This window comes from Vulpes vulpes, chromosome 15, assembly GCF_048418805.1.
Source record: "Vulpes vulpes isolate BD-2025 chromosome 15, VulVul3, whole genome shotgun sequence".
NCBI classification, from domain to species: domain Eukaryota; kingdom Metazoa; phylum Chordata; class Mammalia; order Carnivora; family Canidae; genus Vulpes; species Vulpes vulpes.
Window position 1 is genome coordinate 65,209,072 of NC_132794.1, and position 21,469 is coordinate 65,230,540.

A 21,469-nucleotide genomic window follows, 5' to 3' on the forward strand; every position below is an offset into this window, starting at 1 on the left:
AGAAGAGCAAGGAGGTTAGAAACACAGCCTTGAGAGCCAGACAGGCTTGGCCTCCCTAAGTGCTACTAACTCTGTGATCCTGGGTAGGTGTTCTGTCTCTGAGTCTCAGCTCTGTAATAATGGGGATGAAAGGCTCACATGAATACTCAACGTGGTAATAGTGCATTTCACAGTGCTTGATACAGAGGCAGCCTACATGGTAGGGTTAGGGTATGTATTACTCTTTATGGTGGGAAGGCTTGGATAATGCAGCATTAGAAGCCTCCCATGTTATATGATGAGAAATATCACCCAAGTGCCCCTTTTATTAACTTCCATCTGATCAGATCACGTAACTCCCATCTTTGGGCACCAGCGAAGACCCTTATTAAAGTACCAAGGTGTACCAACTGAGCTGAGATTGGGTGAAGTCATTGCCCTTACTGCAGACTTCTGTACATGATACGTACCACTCCCCACAGGAACATAATATCATTATTTAACCACAACACTTATTCAGGGTCTATTGTGTCCCAAAGTACCTGTTATGACTGAGAGATTGTATTAAGTACCTTTTATATGTTACTTCCTACTTTCTAAAATCCCTATGAAGTAAATTTTGATTGATTTCAATCAAACAATTTGATTATTGTTTTACAATTGATGACCCTGAGGTTTAGAGAGGTATGTGACTTCCCCAAGAACCTTCAGCTAGTATGGAGCATTTCCGGGACTTTAACCTTATATTTGGGGAAAATTCCAAAGCTATACATGTTCTTTCACCTATGCCAAATGCCCCACATTCCTTCCTATTCATTTCTGTCATGTCACCTGGAAGAGCCAGGAGAGAAGGGGACACAGGGCCAAAATGGTGAGTTAGGAGAGAGGGAAATGGGGGGCAGACTTGGAGAGAGAGGTGCCCTACTCTGTCTTTATGTGGAAGGAGGGCAACTCTGCCCTAGGTTGCTAAGCCAGGAAAGCACTGAAAAGGGGGATGCTGGAGTGTGAAAACACAGTCTGTTTGTCTGAGGCCATCCTTACTGAGGACCAGAACCTTTAGCACAAAGAATGCACAGGCAGCATTAAGTCTTAGATGAACTTCATATTCCTATAATATCACAGTGCCTTTTGATTCATTTTCTCCCCTTACCTTCCTTATAGGTCATTCTAGAGCCAATGCTGGAAGGAAGGAGGGAGGCAGGGAGAGAGGGAGAGAGGGAGAGAGGAGCAGGGAGGAGGGGGAAGAGGGAGGGAGGGAAGGGAAAACATAAAGGTTGCTATCAGGCCTCTGTGATACACAGTTACGACTTGCATACATACCTGACATATATAAATGCCTTTAGTTTCCCTTCCATAAAGTCATAGATTCAATTTTATGTTTGTGAATTGGTGGTACAAAGGAATTGAGAATAAACAAAACGTGTGTTAAACAACAGTGAAAAATTCCAAAGCCTTGAGTCTAGAGAATATTTTCGGTACTGTGAGTGTATTATTTATATTCCAAATGTACTAGAATGCCCTAGCCTTTTAGTAAGCTTTTTAAAGTGTAGCATACCTCCAGAAACAGGCATCACAAATGGAAGCCTGATGAGTTTTCACAGAACAAGCATTCTCAGATCAAGAAAAAAAAAATGCCTTTTGGCTTTTAAATTGTTCCCCATGCCTGGGTCAAAACCACTGAATAACGCCAAACTTAATGTGTAAAATTTATTATTTTAAGTTCAGTTAGCAGGAAAATGCCTGAAATTTAATAAAATGCACTACCTTCAAAAGAGCCATTTTACTTCAAAGAGGATAATTATCTTGGGCATTGGGAGGAAGTTTTGTTTTCTTTTTCACTGTGAGTGGGCATGTGGCTCTTTCTCTCACCCATTTTGCAAAGGTTAGAGCTTCAACAGCCTAAGGAGAGAGGATGCAGTCTTCATTTCCTTCCTCTCCACTCCTGTCCTTCCCCCACATTGTCATCTCGAGCTGTTCTGAAACTAGGCCATCTCACTCCCCTTAGCCCTCCTCATTCTGGGCAGATCCAAGAGGAAATGAGGTGCTTTTTCCCATAGCCAGGCTAGTAGTGGGCCACTGCACAACCCCCATTTACAGAGTGTGTTTCAGCTTCTACCTTTAATTGGCTACTAAAACCAAGCCCAGGAGAGAGATATCCCCATATTCTGACACTCATCTGGCTCTAGGGGCACCAACTCCTCTCTGAGTTACAGGAGTCAGGATCAAGACCCTGGAAAAACAGAATGTGCCAAAAACACATTAGCTCTCATTCAACTGACAGCCTGTTGATAGAAAACCAAATGGAACCAAGACCTACGTGCCCTTTATTTGATAATAACAAAGAGGCTGATGGGCCAGCTACAGAGGACAATGTAAATGCCTATATGCTAGATGCCAACGAAGTGATTATAAAATTAACAAGTATTTCAGCATGGCTTTCCAACTGCCCATTATTTTTCACAGGAAATTTCAGGGAAGGTTGGACTTTCATACATTTAATTAGTGTAATGGAACCGATTCTGCCCAAGCACATCTGAAGTTAGTCGAGGGCTCAGCCTTCCTGCCATGGTCTCAGTGCCAACAGATACCTGGGCAGAACTTTTTCCTCCTAGAGAAGGGAGGGCAATGGAAGGCAGGTGATGGTATCCTTCATTTGTGTAGTGGCAGGACCTGGGATGGTTTTCTTTCCATCACTATACACAATAAAATTCCCCAAAGGGCCCACAGTAGTGGAAAAGTCTCATATCAACCAGGATTTGGAACAGCTCTGGAAGTCACACTAATGGTACAAAATATTTTTTCCTCGGTAGAAGTCCAAACTGAAAAGACAAATAGCAGTTATTTACTATAGTTTTTGCTAATGTAGTTTGCAGATGATTAAAGATAAATTGTAAAGCCTCTATAAACCACAATTTTATGCCAAATCTCTATTGTATGAGAAAAGAAAACAACAAAAACTCTGAAAATGTAACATCAGCAATGATTTTAGTCTTCCATGGCCATTAAAGGGAAAGACATTATAAAGAAAATAGAGATTAGGGAATTTGTTTTTGAATTCATGTTTGAAAGGGCTTTGTTTAATACAGAATTCACAGCTTATCTGTTAAATTTGCCTAAATTTAAAGCCCTTCCTATTGTTACCTTGTGCTTTGTCACGAAATCTTCCATCTCCTAGGCTAAACTGTACAGCAGTGATTCTCAAAAAAAATTTTTTTTAAAGAGACAGAGTGTGCACATGTGAGAGGGATGAGGGAGGCAGAGGCAGAGGGAGAGAGAATCTTAAGCAGGCTTCATCTCACAACGCTGAGATCATGATCTGAACCAAAATCAAGAGTTGGACGCTTAACCAACTGAGCCAGCTCCCCCTCCCCCTTTTCTTTGGTTCTTAAACTTTCTGGTGTCTAGTGTCTGGATCCCTTTATATATTTAAAGGTCCCAAAGAGCTTTTGTTTGTATGGGTTACACATCAAGAATGACTGTATAAGAAATTAAAATGGAGAAAATTTAAAAATATTTACTTATAATTTAAAAATAATAGTAATAAGCTCATTACAGGTTAATTAACACAAAGTATTTTTATGAAAAATATTATTTTCCCAAAAATGGTTACTCAGAAAAGTGCCTTTTAAAAAAAATTTACATTTTTGCCCATGTCTTTAATCTCTAGCTTAATGGAAGACAGGTGGATTCTCATATTTGCTTCTGCATTCTAACTGTTGTGTACTTCTGGTTGAAGTACGTATAGAAAATCTTCTTTGCACAGACATGTAGCTGGAAAAAGGAGGGGTATTTTATAGCCTTCTCAGATAATTCTGGAGAGCCTTCTTTGATACTATACCAAAACTCCCCAAGTGGTGGTTTCTTAAAGGTTGGTTGGAATATGAAACTTGACACCCTATCATTATCTCTTGTACTCTGTTAAATTCAAATAGATTGGTATACCTCGTATGTTGACTGAATCTTCTAACCATGTGTTGGTCACTTGGAAACTATTAGTTCACTGAGTTATGCAGCTCTTCCAGATGTCGACATATTTCACTACTCAATGAGATTATATCAGGCAATCACATTTATTAATATCACCACCTACATCATCAAAAGAGTTATTAAATATTGAGAAGTAATCAAACGCATGGTGTTGGATACAAGTATTGCAAAATTCTATTTGCCTAAAAGCTTGAATGTATTGGCAATAAACACTGCCAACTATTTTTCTTGAAATGACGGGCTCACTTGGTTCATTTTTGAGAAAATATATGACCTACACCTAAGTTTGAATAGCTAGAGTCAGTGGTTCTGGTAAGTAAAATGGCATTCCATCCAAAAGCAGTTAGTTCAGCTATTAACTCAAACATCGGCACAGTTCTTATCCCTGGAGACAAACATCTTCCTTCAGCATGTAGCAGAAGCGCTTTATGTGTACTTCCCATTTTGTCATAAGGAATATTAAAAAGACTTGTACTCAAGGGTCGAAATTTAATACACTTAATAATTTTTACTGCTTCATCAAGCACATTCTCCAATGAACCTGGCAATGTTTTGTTAACAGCAAGTCCAGAGTAATAACAAATATGATTACTTGTACATGTTGGTGGCCCTGCCTTGATTCCTACAAATGTGCCCGTTTTACCCACCAAGGCTTTGGCGCTATTAATGACAAATGGTCAGTAAAGTGAAAAGGGCAAATAATATCTCAGTGTTATTATACAAATAGTTTTTATCTCTAGGAATCCCTCAAAGGGCCTTGGGGCCCCAGGGGTGCCTGGTTCCCATGCTGAGGACCACTGCCACAGAGGATACTAACAGTATAAATCCACTCTCTAATCTGCTCAGTGCTTATGTCCTTGTGGGCTTCACATAAAGAAGATTTAAAAGGTTTATTTCTGTCTCCACCCTCCTGCCCTCCCTGCTTAAAAAAAAAATTCCATTGTGGCAATTCAACATAAATCGTGTGTATAGAACAAAGAAATTGCAGTACTCTTGATTTCATCAGCATTTTCCTCCCTAACAAAGAAAGCTGCTCCAACAAGCTACTGGGAAAACGATCATGAGTTGCAGGAAATACGACCTGTTCGGTCCCCCCTCTATCCTATGTAACACCCAACCCTCCCAAACCTTTTACTTCAGGGGTATTTCGGATGAGCTCTTGGTAGTGTCCTTAGAAATAATTGGGTGTCCTAATTCAGCCACATGCAAATTAACGCTCCCCTAAAGAGGCCTTATTAGAATTTCCAACCCTTGATGTCTACATAATCCCCTATAGTTCTTTAACTTTTTGCTTTCTAACTTCTGTTTACCGATGCACTACTTTTGTCAGCTCTGTATAGCATCAATTAGTAACACAGTTGTGTTTATTAGGTCTCCCCAGAGCCTTGAGAGAGCTGCTTTGTATTTATTAATGACTACACAGAGCACTACTATTTTTCAATAGCATTTAAAAATGAGTAAATTACTGAAGATGAACTATAAAAGAACTTCAAATTTCAAAGGCAAGCAAAAAAAAAAAAGGCACATTATTTTAAATCACCCATAATACTTGCATGGTTAGTTTTATTTTCAATTTAATATTAAGTGTGTGTGGTGGTGGTGGGGGGAGTCACATCTAGACTCTTGTTCTACTTTTGGCATTTTGGATTTTGTAGTAGAAGCCATTTGATTTATAAAACTGAGGTACAGATCTGGTGATTAATTAAGAGCCGGTTTAACAGGTCCAAATTTCATTATCACACACACCTGTTAAGTAATGCACACCTGATTCAGCAAAAATCCACCCACAAGGTTAATTAAAAAAAAAAAAAAAGTAAAAAGCAAACAAGAGAGAGTAACTCCACAAACTTAGGTCTGTTTTATGTTCTCAAGCATAATTCAAAACAACCGACTGGAAATGTATCCAATTTGTACTCTCTTATTTTGTGAATAATTGCCTGTATTCTATTAGGTGAAGTCAGAGCTGCCCACACCGCTATAGAATTCGTTGCTTAAGGAAATCAGACCAATTTCTTGGGCAATGAGTCTTTCCTAACCAAACTTAAAGTGATGGGGAGCAATTGTGGCATTCGTTTGCCCTGCTTTTTTTATATATATATTCCCGGTCATTTATGTAATGAAGACGCTGATCTGCAAAAAATCACTTTGCATTCATGAAAGGAGCTACGGGAGCTCCCCCTGAGCATCTGGCTATGAGGCAGAAACATACCTCAGTGCACTTCCTTTGTCTTGCACTCCCCTCTTTGATGTGCAAGTCACTGGTGGAGTAAGCTGTGATCGCTTTGATGTTGAACTTCTAGACTTTATTGTTACTAGCATGCCTACAAGGAGAGCTGTCAGTCATTTCTTACATCTGAACAACCATGTTTCTTTACAGCACCCCTTTTACAAGCATCAATCCTTAAATACATGTTTTCCCATTCCTGCTGATTACCACACTATCTTTGTGGGGGGGGAGGGCTGTGCTCAAATATAACTACAGCACCCACATTTTCTGTAAACACCCCGAGGCGTCATCAGATGGCTGGTAACCAACCTCCTTCAACAAGAGAAGCCTGAGCACAAAACATATTTCTAGCAAATGAAAACATTCTGAAAACGCTCAAGCCATCTTAACAAGTCAAAATGAGTAGTTTAGCCAATATTTCCCCTAAGCGGCCATTGAAATCACAGAGAAACTTCCAAGCCACTTTAAAAGGGATTCTGAATGCGACAGCAGCAGGAGGCTCAGAAAGTCGGCCAAAACTTCGAGACATCTTAACTCATCTTAAACAACTTTGTTTCTCTGCAATGGTGGAAACAAAACACTTCTGTTCCGCATGATTTTGCTTGTGATGGAAATACTGCTTTTGAAATAGATTTCTTTCTCCCAAACCAATTATTTTATTAAACAGTATCGTTTTCAGAAGCTGCTTGCTTCTGATTAGGGACGCAATGTAAGTTAGAAGATGATTTTTCATAATTTAATGTCTGGGGCAAACATATGGCTTAGTATACGATGTGTGTACAATTTCTTAGATATATACACACAAAATAGGCAGTACGCTCATCTTTAAAATGCTCTATTGAAAAAGACACGGTTCTAATTTCATTTACCAGCTCCCATCAGATTTACTTCTCAAGCTCCTTTATCACTTCTGGAACTGCTGAATATTATCAAAACCTACTGGGACATTCCACACAAAAAGGAAATAAAGTTAAGGTGCTTACATCACGCCAGCCTGGTTTATAATGAACTGCTACCTTTCTGAATAAATGTTTCAATGAAACCCAAGTTCTTAGAGATACTGGATCTCTAATGAGGAAGCACAATGAGTTTGTTTTTCATGATAGAGCGGAGTTCTGTTATTTTCCCTTTGTAAGCTGGCAATATAGGAGATACACTGTTTCCGATTGCTAATAAACTGCAAACATTACATTAGGAAAGACTCAATTTTGTTGGGTTTCTGGCCTGGAATATTTGGTAAGGAATAAAATTACTGTGGTATGCAATAGTCAAGACTCTTCCAGGGTTTCCATTTTTACGCAACCTCCCTGCCCCTAACCTCCTTGGTTTTAACGCAACCATCAAAAATGGAAAAGGCTCTCGGATAGAATTTGATAAATAAGGTATTTTTGTAATTTACCGGAACTAAATCTGGGCATATTTATTATTAATATTAATGGAAGCTAGTTTGTTCTTAAATTTATTTAAAGAGTTGGCTAAAAGTAATCATTTTTTTTCTACCTTAAATTGTCACTTCTGAAATGAACTGACTAGCTGATTGAGGCATCTATAGCAATTAAGGGTTGAGACGAGGGATAAGGAAACTAGAAGGCATTCATCTGTTTCCTCCAAGTCTTGAAGAAGAAACCAGACCATCTTTCAGTTTTAACAGAAATATTTCATCAAATGGGAGATCTGGAAAAGACCTCAATGGCTATCAAGTCTAATCTAATAAATGGGGGAAGCAAGCAACTGAGGTAATCTGACAGTTATTTGAGTACTAGATCTGGGAGAAGAACCCACATCTGCCCCCACTCCACACGAAGCAGGGTGGTTTCCACCATCCAATGTTGGTTCCTTGCACTGGGGGCAAGTGACTCATGTGTAAAGTAAGGGTGTTGGACTTCAGAGGTTTCTAAATCAGAATCATGGGCAGCTTAAAAAATTAACAATACTTGAGCCCCACCTCAAAGCAATAAAATCAGAGCCTCTAAGAGTGCAGCCTGGGCTTGAGTATCTTTAAAAAACTCTCTAGACAGCCTACTGTGCAGACAAGGTTGAGAATTAAGGGACCAGAAGACCTCTAAACTCCTTCGAGTCATTCACCATTCATTGGAAAAAATTCTTGGATTGTGTTCCCAGACATTCATCCATGAGGCCATACACATTTCTAAGCCATCACACACTGTTTGCCTGTTAGCATACCTGTTGTCACTGTCTGTTCTTATCTAGTTCATCTATGTGTTTACTTAGGTTTTATCTACCTCTTCCCACCAGGATGTATACTTGCAAAAGCCGGAGACAAAGCCCACTGTGTTCACTGCGGCTCCTAGAGTCCACAGCATCATACCTGCCACAAGAGTGAGATTTCACACTACCATTTTCCAAAGAAAGAGGAGTATCTGCAGTTGTGGTGAGGAAGGGGGTAGGCTTCCCTCTGCATCAACCAGAGCAGTTCTGCTTTTATCTGTTTCACCAGACTAGAAATCTAAGCTGTCTGAAGGCAGTGTTGTATCTGCCTCATTCATATTTAGCTACCTCCAGTGCCTGGAAGTGGGGAGAACTGCCAGGTGGCCAGGTGCACAGGATCTGAGAAACACTTGTAAATAGGAAGCACTGATGAGGCTGCAAGAGTGTTAAAAACTTTATTGCTGGAAAAAGCAACATAGAAAACACATTACTGTTTCCACTGGAGTTGGCCTTGACCCCTGTCACACAATCCCCAGCCTACCCCTACTGAGTGGCCAAAATGGTGGCAAGACCCAGCCCCGGGGTTCACTAAATGCCAGAAGGCCAGAGCTCCCCAGGAAGATTTATGCAGAAAAGGCATACAGTGTTTGGAAAGTATCATTGGCACCTCCCATACCAGTCTCAGGGTGTTTTGCCTGTTTGGGCCACTTGGGGTAGCAGATTTGGAGTATGCTCACTTTGTCCCACACGCTGGTATAGAAGGGCCAAGGTAATCAGAAGAGTATTTCTAGTGTGTTAACAACATCCAAAGAATGGCAGAAATGGCTCATGTTGGGCATCTCTTGCATCCTGGAAGGAGATTTGGTGGACTAAAGGAAAGCTTGTGCTTATCCTAATACCATTTACCTTTCTGAGCTTCACTCTCTGCATTGGATAAGACCAGAGCAATGCTTCCCAAACTTGCCAGATTCTCGATCTTTTACAAGAAAAGTCTTTACAGTTAAGTTCTTTGGTCTCACCCCAGACAATTGGAAGCAGTATGCACACAGGTGGTGATGGAACATGGGAGTTTATTTTTTAAATGTTTCCCAGTTGACTGTGAAAATCAATAATATTCAGGAACCGCTGAAGGGCTAGAGGACCCGGTGTCCATCCCAGCTCTGGAAGGTGAGGACAAGGCTTCACAAAGCGAAAGGACCCTTTGAATCGAAAACACCTGAGACACTTTTAAACACACGCCTTCCTGGGCCAGGAGAATTAAACTGACAGAGTCAGGCTCTCTCTAGCTGGGACCTAAGAATCTGCCTTTTGGACAGACTCTCTGGGGTAGGAATTGTACTCTAAGGTTTCAGAACTACTACTTTAGGCAGGATTTTAGAACTAACCTATGGCTTATTTGGAGGGAAATCCTGTCCACATGTAAGTATAATGATTGGCTTTATCTAGTTACAGTAACATTTCATCGTGTGTGTCACAAATTCTTTTATTTTAAATGGCATATAGTTCACAGAAGCTGCAAACCTGTAAGAGCAACTGTCTTAAAGCAGCCTTCTCTAGCTAAGTGTGGCTGCCAATCTCTCAGTGGATTTTTGAGACGCTGATTCACGGCTTAAGAGACACAACTGGGCGGAAGGTGTCTCAGCTTTTTAAAGGCATGCAGGTGGCACCTGTATAATCTAGCACACAGTAGGCAATTAATAAGTATTTGCTGAAACAAATTATTTATGCCCCATGTTCTGCACAAGATTTGCCATGAAATAAACAAATAAAAGAATGGGGGGGGGGAACCCCAACAACTGAAAAATGAAAATAACATTCTATGAAAAAGAGTATTTGTCATGTGGTGAAAGAATCACACTTCTGGGTGGCGTAGTTTAAAAAACGGTTTGCTTCAATAACTGATCTGAAACTTAACCACAAGTCTTCACTTCTGAACCACTATCTTATTTCTATGATGGAAAAGTTTAAACAGCAGGTTTTCCTTGCTTTCTCCCCCTCTCCTTGTTTTTCACATAAAGATGCAATTTCACCTTTCCAGTAGGAACAAGTGAACACTGTCATCCTTTAAAATCTTGGTGATTACCTATCATTATTATTATCCTGGTTACTCCTGCCCAGCTCTGAAGCCTTGACTTCTTGAGCAATGAAAAAAATCATATAAACCTGTATTCTCATTCTTCTGCAAGGCATCATTTCCTTAAATGACATTTAAGGATCAATACCTATTTCTCTGATTCCAATACAGAAATCAGATTGTTTTATGATTGTTTCACACTTGATACAGCACCAAAATTTGAGCCTACAATTCATTTGTATTACCTATTAATCCTAAAAATTACAGAAACATATTCTTATTTCTATTTTTGTGCAGTGTTTAAGCATAAACTCTATACAGTGTTCTAAAAACCTATGTAACATATTCTGTACATTTTGGGCAAACTGCCTACACTTAGATGAATCAAATGATCTAACCATAAGTCTTCTTAAATCAAGTGCTTAATAGTTTTGCATCTATGCTTACAATTATTTTATTGCCAAAAAAAGCTAAAATAGTTTCTTCCTAAGTGTTTATCTTTTTTTTTTTTGGAAAAAAAAATAGCTCTAGATTTAAAAAGGGAAAATGCTGATCAAAGTGACAATCTCTTTTTAAATTTTATTTGAGGGCTGGGGGAAAGAATTACGATTGAAACTAAAAGAAAAAATTACAATGATCACCACAGACGTCACAATAATTGTCTACTCACAAACCAAGTCTCATTTATATTTTAAAATTTAATATGCAGCCAAACAGAATTTTATGCTTCAGCTTCAAAACTTCCCTTACTATCTTCCAAGCAAACTTTTGAGACTCATTATCTCCACCACAGTTACACTGCTAAGAGCCATTTAAAGCAATGCATTACACTTTGGAATCTGATGAAGAATGCCCCACAGCAAGTGAGAAAATAATTTCAACCTTTGACCCGCTCCACTAGCCTGATGGGAAATTCACTGGCACCATTAAGGCTTTTAGCTTTCCCCAAATAATAAGGAACCACTAGAGGGCAGCCTTATCTCAGATCTGAGAGTACACTGGAGGAAAACACCTCATAAATGCTTCTCATGTTCCATTAATTATTTTTGGAATATCTCTGATTTTCCTAGATATGTAACAGCCAACGTCAGTTCACCTAAAAGCATTTCTAAATAGGCCGAAAGTCCACTTTCACAAATGACAATGATATCACACAGATGGGTCATGCGATGGCCGAAAGACACAGCCTAGCCTCTGTATCTGTAAACATTGAAAACAAAATTGGAAAATCTTTACTCTTTACTACGTGGCAGGTTAAGTGCTGAGTCAGTCATATCATACCCTAGTACTCGGGTTCCACTCTTGGGCACAAAATTTCCAGAGGTTCTAGACAAACGTAGTAAGTATGCCTGAGGAAGAACTGACCAAGATTGCAGGAAGGCTGGCCAGGAACCACTGCAGTAGAGAGGGACAGCAAAGATTAAGGTTAGAGCTGTGTGTGTTTCATACTGGTAGTCTTCAAATAGCTGCAATCTTTCACTTGAAAGATGGATGAAATATGTTCTACACAGCCCCAAAAGAAAGGATAAGAACCGAGGGATTAAAAATATAAAGAAGAGATTTATGCTTGATATATGAATTCTCTAATTCAAGACGGAATAAGCTACAATAGTGAGTTTCCCATCATAAGAGGTGTTCAAGTATATAACCAGACAGCCATTTGGCAGGAATGCCGTGGAGAACCAAATGCCAATAAGACTTTTGAGTGCTATCTCAAGGGTCTGAGATCTATCCAAGTGACTTTTAAGGTTTCTTCTCTCCCCAAGACTCTGTGAAATAATGTTGATTTGCTTTCAGGCAAACACATCTCAAGCCAGTCCCCAGAAAAGTAAACACCCATCAAGAAATGAGCTTTTGCAGATCTATCTACTTGGAAACTTTCACTCTCGTGTGATTTTCTAAAAGACAACAGATTTCTCAAGAGTACATCCACAATCATGCCCCTTAGGTGTCATGGAAACAACCAGATCAGCACTCAAAAGCCCAAGGATTCATCAGCTTTCTACATAAAGGCGTATTAAAATTAGAAGATGCAATTGTGAATGCTCCCTTTGCCTAAAGATAAGTGGAACACATACAGATAAATCACCAGCTCAATTCTATCATAATGGAGATAGGTTATACAGGTTAGCTGCACTTCATAGTAATCTGTGTTCTTTAGGAAAGTAATGCTTACATTTCACCCTCTTTTAACAAGCAGACTTAATGAAAATCATGGATGAAGAAAGCTAATGATGAGCAAATAAGAATAACCCCATTTGTACCAAATTGATTTTATTAAATAGTAATTTAAAGATATTAGGCTCAGCAAAGCATTACATAATTGAATCTATTTTTTTCTCTTATAAATGCCAGAGTTATAATTTTCAGTAACTAGAGACAAAGTTATATCCGGGACATTTTCACAGCTTCCTCCAGGGGAGGCAGCATGAAAATAGTAGAAATTAGGGCTCTAGTCCTTGCTTCACTATTTATCAGCTGGAAGAGCTTGGCTACACAGCAATGCCCACTATGAGCTTCACTTTTGTCCAACAAAAACCCATGAGAGTATCAGTGACTCTCCACAGGATTAAATGAGATAAGAATGTTTGTAAAACATAAAGCACAAAACAAATATAGATTAACTCATCCATCTATGTATTTACGAAATGCCTAGTAAACTTCAGAGGCAATAAAATAAAAATCAAAAAATGAAATCCCTGGCAAACCTAGGAAATAAGATGGACATGGCTTTTCATACTCACAGGAACAAAGGTTTTAAAATTATCACATTACCTCCTTATAGTATGATGAGGGCTAACAAATATCACTTTAAAAAGAAAACCCAGAAATAAAAGTTTTCAACTGCTTTCTTGCAGTTTTGTCCATGGGCTAATATGATGCTATTATTGGCCTATTTAGATCTCTTATCTCTAGACATACTACTCTGACAATTTACGGAAAAAGCATGCATACTAACAAATACAAAAAACTCTTGACTATGAATCTCTAAGTCCATGACTCAGAGGCTGGGGTGGAAGGGAGGTATCCTCAGTGGAGGATCTAGAAGGGGAGAGAGGAAACTTCTCCGTTCCCCATAACGTGGTCTTTTGAGATAACGTCAAATGTCAATTCATACTTGTTTTGTTGTCATTGGTGGATCTTTCCAAATTATCCTTTTTTCTTTTTTTTAAAGCAGAGAAACACACACATGGTGTAGCTGCTGATTCTGAGAGTCTAATTATGGTTTTAATACTTACTAAATATGAAATATGTAGATTAAAGCAGCCTTGATTTCTTACTAATAAGCACTATGAATATTTAGAACGCATCAGAAAACACTTCCATGACGAAGTATTTAGATTTGTTCCATGTAATGTGTTTTATTGATGACTAAAATAATTTAAGGGAATTTTAAGGAAACTGAACTCCCAACTCTACCTCTGCAGATCGATCTATCCCTCTCTCCAGTAACTTTTTCTCTTTGTAAATGGTCATTTGTAAATATTATTTTCTTAGAGGCCCCTGAGCAAATTACAAAGTGGCTGGGTGCTATTGCAGGTACTTTGCAATTATCTACTTGCTGATCTCATCCATTTCATTGTGATTCATTTGGCTGGAAGGGAAAGGTGAGAGAAAAAGGAGTGTAGTGAGAACTATTAACATATATTTACTAATTTATCTACTAGTTATAAAATAACCCCTAAGATATAAATCATATTCATTCTATCTATCCATCCATCCGTCAGTCTGTCCGTCCGTCCATCTATCAAACTACTTCCATTTAGAAATTGTATTATTTTATAACTGGGCAGCATCAAAGAAACTATATGGTACTCAATGCAAATTGAGGGCAAAGTGGTCTATTCGAGTAGGGTGCTGCTTTGCATTTCACGTGATGTGATTCAAATTTATAAATTTAAGGAGCTACTCAAGAAAACAGTGCTTTAAAAATATTCTCTACTTCACAGAGGGTCTGAGCTCCCCTCTCCTCCCATGGACAGATGGATTCAGAGATCCTCTTTGTCTTTAAAAGAACTGACCCCTCCTTGCCCGATGAACTCTGTCTGGTGGCACAGCCCTTTGGGTTTTCTCCTTCCAAGATCCAGCCATCACCCTTCTCCCAATCCTATCCACCAAAGGTCACAAAAATGGGACAAATATCCCTGCTCACGGACACCATGGACGGGGTGCTTGAAATAAGACCAGGGATAAATTCACATTTCATTGGGTAAAAAAGAAAGGCCAAATTTTTCAAAAGTATAAAATCAAATTTATGCGAGTTGGAAATACTACTAATCACCAACACATAAAGTATTTTTCAAAGCAGGAAGGTGAGGTTTTGCATTTGCACATGAATTGTGCTGGGGGAAAGAATCTATTATGGGACAGAAATTCTCTGTAAGCCTCTCTTCACTCTAACTCCATTTACATGAGCATAGGCTGAGCACTCATGAAGAAAGGGGCATATAATCTACGGAAACTGATGAAGCCCTTGCATTTCCTTTCAGCGCTCGGCTGCCGCCTGACATTCGGGCAATGCACTTTTATGATGAGCAGAACAAGTGCTCCCCTGATCATAAATGTTATCGCTTGGCTCTCTCCGTTTGCCCAAGAAGCAATCCAAATGGTATCGGAATTTTGTTGTTAATTAAACAAAAACAAAACTGAAGGATGAGACTAGAGTTGCTTAAATGAAGATTTATTACTTCTAAGCATGAAACCACTTTAAGCCTAAACTTATTTGACAACTAACACAGAGGAAGGATTTTCTTCTTTGGTGAGTTCAAAAGGCCTGATTTAATGATGTTTAAAAAACATAAGTAATCAGCCAACAAAGAGAATGTTTCTCTTTTATGGTCGCTTGTTCCCTCCTCCCCCATCCACATGCATACATGTACGAAAAAGCTATTTTATAAAGAGTATTTCTGTTTTGCATGAAAAATCTAATTATACAAACTCTCTTACATATGGAACCAATTTAACTATTAAAAATAAGAGGCAGTAGGGAAGTATTTAATATGATTCTGGGCCAGTTTTTTTCCCCTTAAATCTGATATGGAAACATTTACAGCATTCCTCATTTTCCCACAAACTATTTTTCTTCAGTTTAAATTTGCACCAAAGCGAGATAATCCCATTAAAACACAGGATGTTATGATATTGGAAATGAAATATTCTAATTGTCCAGATGCATTCTATTTCTCTCTCTCTCATGCTTATAGAAAAGCTGCATTGCCAGTACTTCTGAGCTACTTTTCTCAAAGCACATTACTATGAATCTATTATCTAATGGCAGCCAGAGGTCACTCCAAGACAAATGTGTGGGCTACAGCTTTTGGGGGATGTTGGTGTTTGTGTGATTCTTATGACTCTATTAGTAAGGGATAGTACCTAACTTTGTGCTAGAGCTACAAAAGCAAAATCCTACGTACTGGGAAGCATCAACATTAGATTAAAGCATTAAAAATATTTTTTCCTTATTGTCTGGTGGTTACTGTTTATTGGGGGAAACAGTTTTAGATTTTCACCTTTCCCCCCAATCAACACAAATCATATTACGTAAAATGGATAAAAGACTGGCACTGACATCTTCCAAGTAGCAAAACCTATTTTATAACTTAAAGGGGAGTAAAAAAAAAAAAAAAAAAAAAAGCCAGAAGAAGATGTCTTGACTACAAAGGCTATTTGAGTCGTTTTACTCTTGCAGCATTAATAAAACGCAGGAAATAGCATAAAAGTTTTTTGAGGGGAAGAGGGGAGCATAGATTTCTTTTACCAAAAAAAAAAAAAAAAAGTCGGTAGGAAAAACATTTTTTTCCTTACAGAAGGATGTTAAGTGCTTTAAGAACGTGCATCACAAGGAGGTTTTCCCCCTCCATCAGTCGCTTATTCTAAAAATGATTGACTCTCGTTTTCCGAAAGCCACGAGGGGAAGACAGAAAATGTTAGCCCGTCGGTACGTCGTACAGAAAGATTCGGTCTCAAGCAGCTCATCCGAGCGTCCGGCACGTTTCGGCCTGTTAATGATTGACACAAGAGATGCCACCCAAGCTCCCGCGGAGAGAGGCAAAGCTCGGTGAACCGAAAGTAAACGCAGCTCGGACCCCGAAGTGGGGTCCCTCGTCGCGGGCTGCAGCCAAGCCTCGGGCTCCCCAGCGGCCTCCGAGCTCCCGGCCCGCGCCGACGGGCAGCGCCGCAGGTCGCTCTGGGGCTGCAAAACCGCTGCGCACCAGGGGGCCCGGCGCGCCGCAGGCTCCCGGGGCTCGAAGCCCGCTGCCCCCGCTGCCCCCGCTGCCCCCGCTGCCCCCGCTGCCCCCGCTGCCCCCGCTCCCCGCGGCCGCGCGCGTCGACCACCTCCCGGGGGGCACCTGCGGGCGCGCGGGCGGCACGAGCGGCCGGGCCAGCTCCTCCGGGGCTGTGCGCAGGAGTCCGAGGAGCGGGGCCCGCCAGCTCCGGGCCGCACCGGCGACTTGCTGCACGCCTCCCAACTTTGGCTTTCCCACGAGAAACTTCCCTGACTTGCCTCGGCCTCTCTCCGCTCCCCCGGCAAGGCCTCGAGTCGGCCCCCTCCCCGGCTGGCCCCCTCCCCGGCTGGCCCCTCCCCGGCTGGGCCCCTCCCCACCAGCCCGACGCGGGCGGAGGCCCGGGCGGGGGGACCCGGGGCGCGACCCACCCGCGCGCGTGGGCCCTCGCCGCCGTCGCACTCCCACCGCGGCCGAGGCTCCTGCGGGCGAGGCCTCCCCACGTCCCTCCGCGGCCCCAAGTATGGGGGCGCGGGGGGTGCGCTGCGGCTGCGGGCGGCAGCCCGGGAGTCCCGGCGCGCTCCGAGAGCCCGAGGCGCCCGGGCCCGGGCGCTTTCAGAAGTAGCCGCGGCGGGACGCGGAGCCGGACGGGCCCGGGCGCTCGGGGCCTGCGGCCGCCGCCGGGGGGCAGGGCGCACGGCCCGGGGCGCTGCCCGGCCCCCGGGGTGACCTAGCGTCGGCGCGCGCGCACCGCCCGGCCCGGCCGCTGCGCCCTCCCGCGTAGGCCGGAGCTGTCCGGGGTGCGCCCCCGGCCGCCCCCGAGCTCCCCGGCCGCCCCCGCCTCCCAGGAGCGCCGCGGCTCCCTGCAAACTTTGTTCCGAGGGCCCCGCCGGGTGCCAGGCGGACCCGGGCGGCTGACAGCGGCCGGAGGGGGCGGGCGAGGGGGTCCAGCCCGCGCGCCCTCGCCCCCTCGCCCCCTCGCCCCCTCGCCCCCTCCAGGAGGCAGGCGGGGCCCGCGGCCCGGCTCAGGTGGCGCCGCCGCCGAGGCCCAGGAGGCCCTGGCGGGGCTCCCGCGCCCAGCCCCGGGCGGTACGTGCGCTCGGGCAGGCGCGCCCACCCCTCCCCCTGCGCGCCCTCCTCCCCGCCCCCCGAGCAGCCAGCCCACCCGGCCCCGGCGGGGCTCCGGCTCACCTTTCATCGCTGCGATCACAAAATACATCATTTAAGCCGCGGTGCGGAGAGCGCAGGGAGAGCCGACGGTCCGACCCCGGAGCCCCCTCTGCCGCCGCCGCGCCGCCGCCGCCCGAGCCACAGCAGCAGCTGCCGCAGCTGCCCGCCCGCCGAGAGCCATCCCGAGCCATAAGAGGCTCCATGTGACCGGCTGACATCACGGCCGCCGCTCTGTTTACACCGCGCCCCTCCGCTTCCTCCCCGGGCGGGAGGCGGGAGGCGGGAGGCGGGAGGCGGGAGGCGCGAGGCGGGAGGCGGGAGGCGGGAGGCGCGAGGCGGGCGCGCCCCGGCGCCGCGCCCCGCCCCGCCCCGCCCCCGCGGGCAGGTGAGCGGCGGCGGCCGGGCGGGCGCGCCCCGGCCCTGCGCTGCCCTGCCGCGCCCCCGGCCCGCGCCCAGGCCCCCAGCCTTCTCCTCGCCTCGCAGGGCACCCGTGGGCGCCGGGGTGCTCTACGCGCGCAGGCCCCCTGAGCGCGCGCCCCGCCACCTCCCGCGCCCACGCCGCGGGGCAGGGGCCGCGCCAGCCCACCCCGCCCTCCCGCCCTCCCGCTCCCCTTCCCGAGCTGCCGGGGCGTCGAATACTCCAGCTCGTCGGTGGAAAAGAGGGGCCTGGCCCGGGGGTGGGGTGGGGGGACCGCGGCCACCCTCATTGCCCAGAGCGCCCCGGCGCCCAGTTGGGAAGGTAGGGGGGTCGCCTGCGGGGCCGTGGAGGTCGCCGTCGCCCGGACCTTCCCGGGGGGCGCAGCGTCCCCGGGGGACTCGGCCAGGGCAGGGGGACTCCGCGCACACGGATGCTGGTCCTCTCCATCACACCAGCTTCCCCTCTCCCCTTCCTTCCCCCAGGAACACTGTCACCTGGAAGGAGAGCAGAAAACTAACGCTCTGTGAGTCACCTCAACGACAATCCAATCGCCAGCTGGTTTGAGCCACCAAATTCCCAGGCTCTTCCGCATCCATCACTCTCGCCAGAGAACCCATCTACAGGTGGGAAAGATTCTGGTTTTCACACTCAAGAACGTCGTGGCACCTTGGGCAGGAAAACATAAATACCTCTCAAAGGCAGACTTTGTAAATTTTAAGATTGAAACTTAATTCCCTCTGGACTTCGAAGCTAAATCCCTTTTTTCCTGGCCTATGGGAACTTAAGTGTTGACAGTATTATCAGACGAATCTCTTCAGGACGAACTTCAGATGCTTCATACCCAGAGTTTGCATTATTTAAAATTTTGCCAGGATGTCCATAACATTGACTATAATGGCACAAAAATCTCAAAAGCCCAGTTTGCATACCTGCTACTGTTCCTTCACACAGCTTCAGTTCCGCTTTCTTTTCTGATGGTCTGTATTTCCATTTACAACTTAAAATATTAGTTATTAGCTGATGCCTTCATGCTGATTAAATAAGGAGAGTCTTAGCATTTTCCCCCCCATATAACTGAGTTGTCCTGGCCCCTGAGTTGAGCTATGATTTAAAAACGCAGGCAGACAATCAGCTCTGTAGAAAACTAGGATTCATATACTCCCCACCTTCCCCAGCCTCCTTTTCAAGGCAAAATTTACACAGTCCTGACTTAGAAGGTCAGAAAAATTCATCCTAATTTAAATCAATCCCTAGCTTAATAAGAGTTTGATTTCAGCTAAAGCCATCCTAACAGAGTTTTTCCTTTAGATTTTTTTCAAATAAAACCACAAAAACAAGAAATTATGAAAGTGGGAAGCCAAGACCTACCCATGTTAATTCAGCTGTCCAGCCATAGCAAAATGGACAAGAGTTTCAAATGAATCAACCATACCCACTGTGATGTTTACAATTATGAAATTAAATCACACCACCTTCCCATGATGCAACTGTATCTCCCAATGAGGCAACGCCCCTCAGCTACATTGACACCATCCTTCATATTTGATTCTTGATTTCCCTTGTCCTAAGCACTTCATGACAAGGAAGAGCAAAGCCAAGCTATCCAGTAGGTAGGTCCGAGGTCCAACTTTATTTCCTTTGTACCACTGAGGGATGGAAAGATGTCAGGGACTGCATGTTAATAGGTTATGTTCTTCATACTCATTGCAAATGAATCCAGATAACACAATCCTTGAAAAATCACAATGTTGCTTTAAAACAATATCCTGTTTGAGAAAACAATGCTTTGAAAATGACCAAATCCATTAGCTCTAGCGTGCCTGTCAGACATCTGACTCCAAGGTAAATAGTCTTACATTACTAGTAATCGGTATTTATTTCCAGACCATTTCAAATGAAATCGGTAATCGGGAATGACATGTAACGTGACATGTGTGCTCCTGCAATTACAAGTAGTAGAATCAGTCATCCTATAGATAATGTCCCCAATAGAAATGTAATCTCATAATACTTATTTGAAATATTTACACATTTATTCAACAAAGACATTTCCAGGATAATGTAATACTGACCTTAGCCCTTGGAAATGTATTTCATTCTGGTTCTACAAATAATGAGCGACCGAATTTCAGATATTAAGTCTTAACCTTCCTGTGTGGCTAGATGCTATTTGTAATACATGCCTCTATTAAATGTCTTCAGCTTTTAACCCAGGGTATAATATTGTTCTTTATATTAACACAAAGCTCTTATGAAACTTTGAAAGTAAAAATGAGAGGCTGCTTAAAAAAAAACCAAACCAAACAAAACAACGTTGAAATACAAACTTTCTATGGAATTATAAATCCTGCACCAAATAAACCAGTCAGGAATGAAAGGATCCATATCCCCCCTCCAATACTACCAAATTTGAGCCATAAATGATGCACATTTCAGTGCAAACCTTTACCAACTATATATTTACATGTAGGAATAATTATTAGCATGTAGGAAATGTTTATGGAGTACCTACTATAGGGGAAAACAGTGTTAAGCAATATATTCTTTCCATTAATTTTTTTTTTTTTACCAAGTGTTCTGAAAAGAAAATAGAAAAAGAATATTGCTCACATGAGGATAATTAAACAGGATGGGAATTCTTTACCATGGGTAGAACCAAGTTATATATTACTTTTTGATTCAAATGTTTCTGTTGGCTAATCTCAGAAAAGGAAGGCACCCTGCACACTTATAAACACATGTAATTGAATTCAGAGTTCTTTAGAGAAGGTAATAGCCCCACATGGGGTCCCTATATACTGGGTTTCACATTTGATCTGTCACTTAGCAAGAAAGTGGAGAGACACTTCTGATGCCAGGTTGTTCCCAAATGTCTATGAGGAAAGCTTGCTGTATTTCTACAGGATATCTAGACTGGCATGTAATCAGAAAATTGGTGCCAATCTTCCCACTTTCAGAGATTAAGGAAATGATACTTTATATGAGGGTATATTCGGTTTTCCACAAAATGGGGTGGAAATGGTGGAAATATACCACCAAATGGGGTATACCACCCTGAATCACACTACAGTGCTGCTATTGGGGAGAATGGCAAACCAATGGATTAACAGATTTATCCTGAGTGGGCAAGGAGCTCCTAGCACAAAGATGATTTTGAAGTTTGCTGCTGCTGCACATGAGAGAGCATTTTGGCTCTGTGTCTCACCCAGGCCCTGATTTTC

At 43.1% G+C, this 21,469-nt stretch overlaps 1 protein-coding gene across 2 annotated transcripts in view; it reads right to left on the reverse strand.

Annotated features, from left to right (window-relative positions):
- RORA (RAR related orphan receptor A) overlaps positions 1-21,469 on the reverse strand; it is a 706,525-nt gene that overhangs the window by 75,822 nt on the left and 609,234 nt on the right. Inside the window, exon 1 of one of the 2 annotated variants that reach the window (XM_072738708.1) lies at positions 17,852-18,160. The exons of the other annotated variant lie outside the window; for it this stretch is intronic. Within the exon in view, the coding sequence (XP_072594809.1) occupies positions 17,852-17,882 (31 nt within the window). The 5' untranslated portion in view covers positions 17,883-18,160. Of the gene's footprint in view, positions 1-17,851; positions 18,161-21,469 lie in introns of those variants that run through there. 2 annotated transcript variants of the gene reach the window in all.